General features: G+C 40.3%; 1 protein-coding gene across 1 annotated transcript in view; it reads left to right on the forward strand.

Moving 5' to 3' along the window:
- polr3b (polymerase (RNA) III (DNA directed) polypeptide B) overlaps positions 1–1,743 on the forward strand; it is a 27,082-nt gene that overhangs the window by 3,003 nt on the left and 22,336 nt on the right. Inside the window, exons 6-7 of the mRNA XM_005745915.1 lie at positions 253–353; positions 624–715. Coding sequence (XP_005745972.1) covers positions 253–353; positions 624–715 — 193 coding nt within the window. The remainder of the gene's footprint in view (positions 1–252; positions 354–623; positions 716–1,743) is intronic.

A 1,743-nucleotide genomic window follows, 5' to 3' on the forward strand; every position in this document is an offset into this window, starting at 1 on the left:
ATATATATACACACACACATATATATATTGCACATTAATTCTCTACACTTTGGACAGATAATCACACATTAAATACAGAGGGAACATGTGTCACTCAGGCATCTCTAGACTCAGTTGGCATTTAGTTGTAGCCCTCATAGAGGTATTTCTTAATTAATTATTTTTGTTACTTATATTTGAATGCCTACACCTCCAATACTTTCCTTTAAAGATGATGAGATATATCTGAGAGTCATCTGTTTCATCCCAAAGTGTCGTCTCAGAGATATGACCTACTCTGCGCCCATCACGGTGGATATAGAGTACACCCGTGGCAGTCAGAGGATAATTCGCAATGCGCTGCCCATCGGAAGGTATCTTTTTTTTTTCCCCCTCCCCTGCTCCTTTTCTGTGATACAGACATATTTATGTTACATCTATATCAAATCTACAAATTTAAAACCTCTCCAGCAAAGCTCAGTAAGCCAACAAGTGCTAAAAAAAGATTTAGCTTTTGTGATTTTTAAGCTTTGTTTGCTGATAAACTGACCTCCTTCACTCATTTGTGCTGACGCATTCTGCTTTATAACAACACTGAAGCAATATTCATATTTTATTAATGAAGATAACTCTGCTTTTCTCAGGATGCCCATCATGCTGCGAAGCTCGAATTGCGTTCTCACGGGAAAGACGCCCATGGAGTTTTCAAAACTCAACGAATGTCCCCTGGATCCAGGCACGTAACCATAGCACTCTCATTTTAACTCTTTCCCCCTGAAGGGCCTCACCTGAACCCTTAATGATGAGTTTTGGCATCTCAGTATATATATCAGTAAAATGTTTGATGACCATTTAGGGCTCTAGAGTGCGACTAATTTGGTCGCAAATATGACCAAATTTTTCATATATGAATCCAGAGATCTGAACCAATCTTGTGATGGTTTGTTAGTTTTGGGTTGTTTTCTTATTTCAATAGAGCAGGGCTCGAGAGTGCGACCAACTTGTTCGGGTAACAAAAAAAAAATCGGCAACTCTCCGTGTGGTCAACAACAGACACACAGTATGCCCCTATCGTGGACTAAACCAATCAGAGATAGTCAGGGGCGGGACCTCTCTGATTGGCCGTGGTCCAGTTGAAAGTGCAGGTGGAAGTGGGAGGTGAGTAGCTTGAATAAAACTATATCGATTCATTAAATCCTGAATCGACTTTTAAATATAACTGTGTTTTGCCAGAAACGCCAGATTCTCCGATTAAAGCCCACAAAACTAATTCAACAACCACCAAACAGCAAATGAGAGCAGGTACACGGATTCCACACAAAGACGTAAACACAGAGCGGACTCGACGCATCAGAATCAGCTTTCTCTTTCTCGGCTTTCTCACCTGATGGCCCGAACACGGACACACTGTCGGAGCTCACCGATTCTGATGCGTTGGGTCCGCTCTGTGTTTACGTCTTTTTGCGCTGATTCTGAGCTGCAGGTTTTGTTTTGAACTGAGCCAGCAGCAAAAGAAGCAGCAAACTACGCTTCACATTTGATAAATGTCGTCATGAATTCCCTCTTTTCAATTAAATGACCTCGGACAAGAAAGCCTAATTTCTGCTGTTCAATACTGAAGAAACTAAAACTTTTTAAAATTATGCAAAATTGCAGAATATTTTTAAGGTTATCTGCTATAAAAATCCAGGCAGAAAAATCTCCTTCATGTTTTTCTGTTTTATTCTCAGTTACTTTGACACAAAGGCATCTGCTGTGATGTTC

This window comes from Pundamilia nyererei, unplaced genomic scaffold, assembly GCF_000239375.1.
Source record: "Pundamilia nyererei isolate P.nyererei 1_Seehausen unplaced genomic scaffold, PunNye1.0 scaffold00170, whole genome shotgun sequence".
Classification (NCBI taxonomy): Eukaryota; Metazoa; Chordata; class Actinopteri; order Cichliformes; family Cichlidae; genus Pundamilia; species Pundamilia nyererei.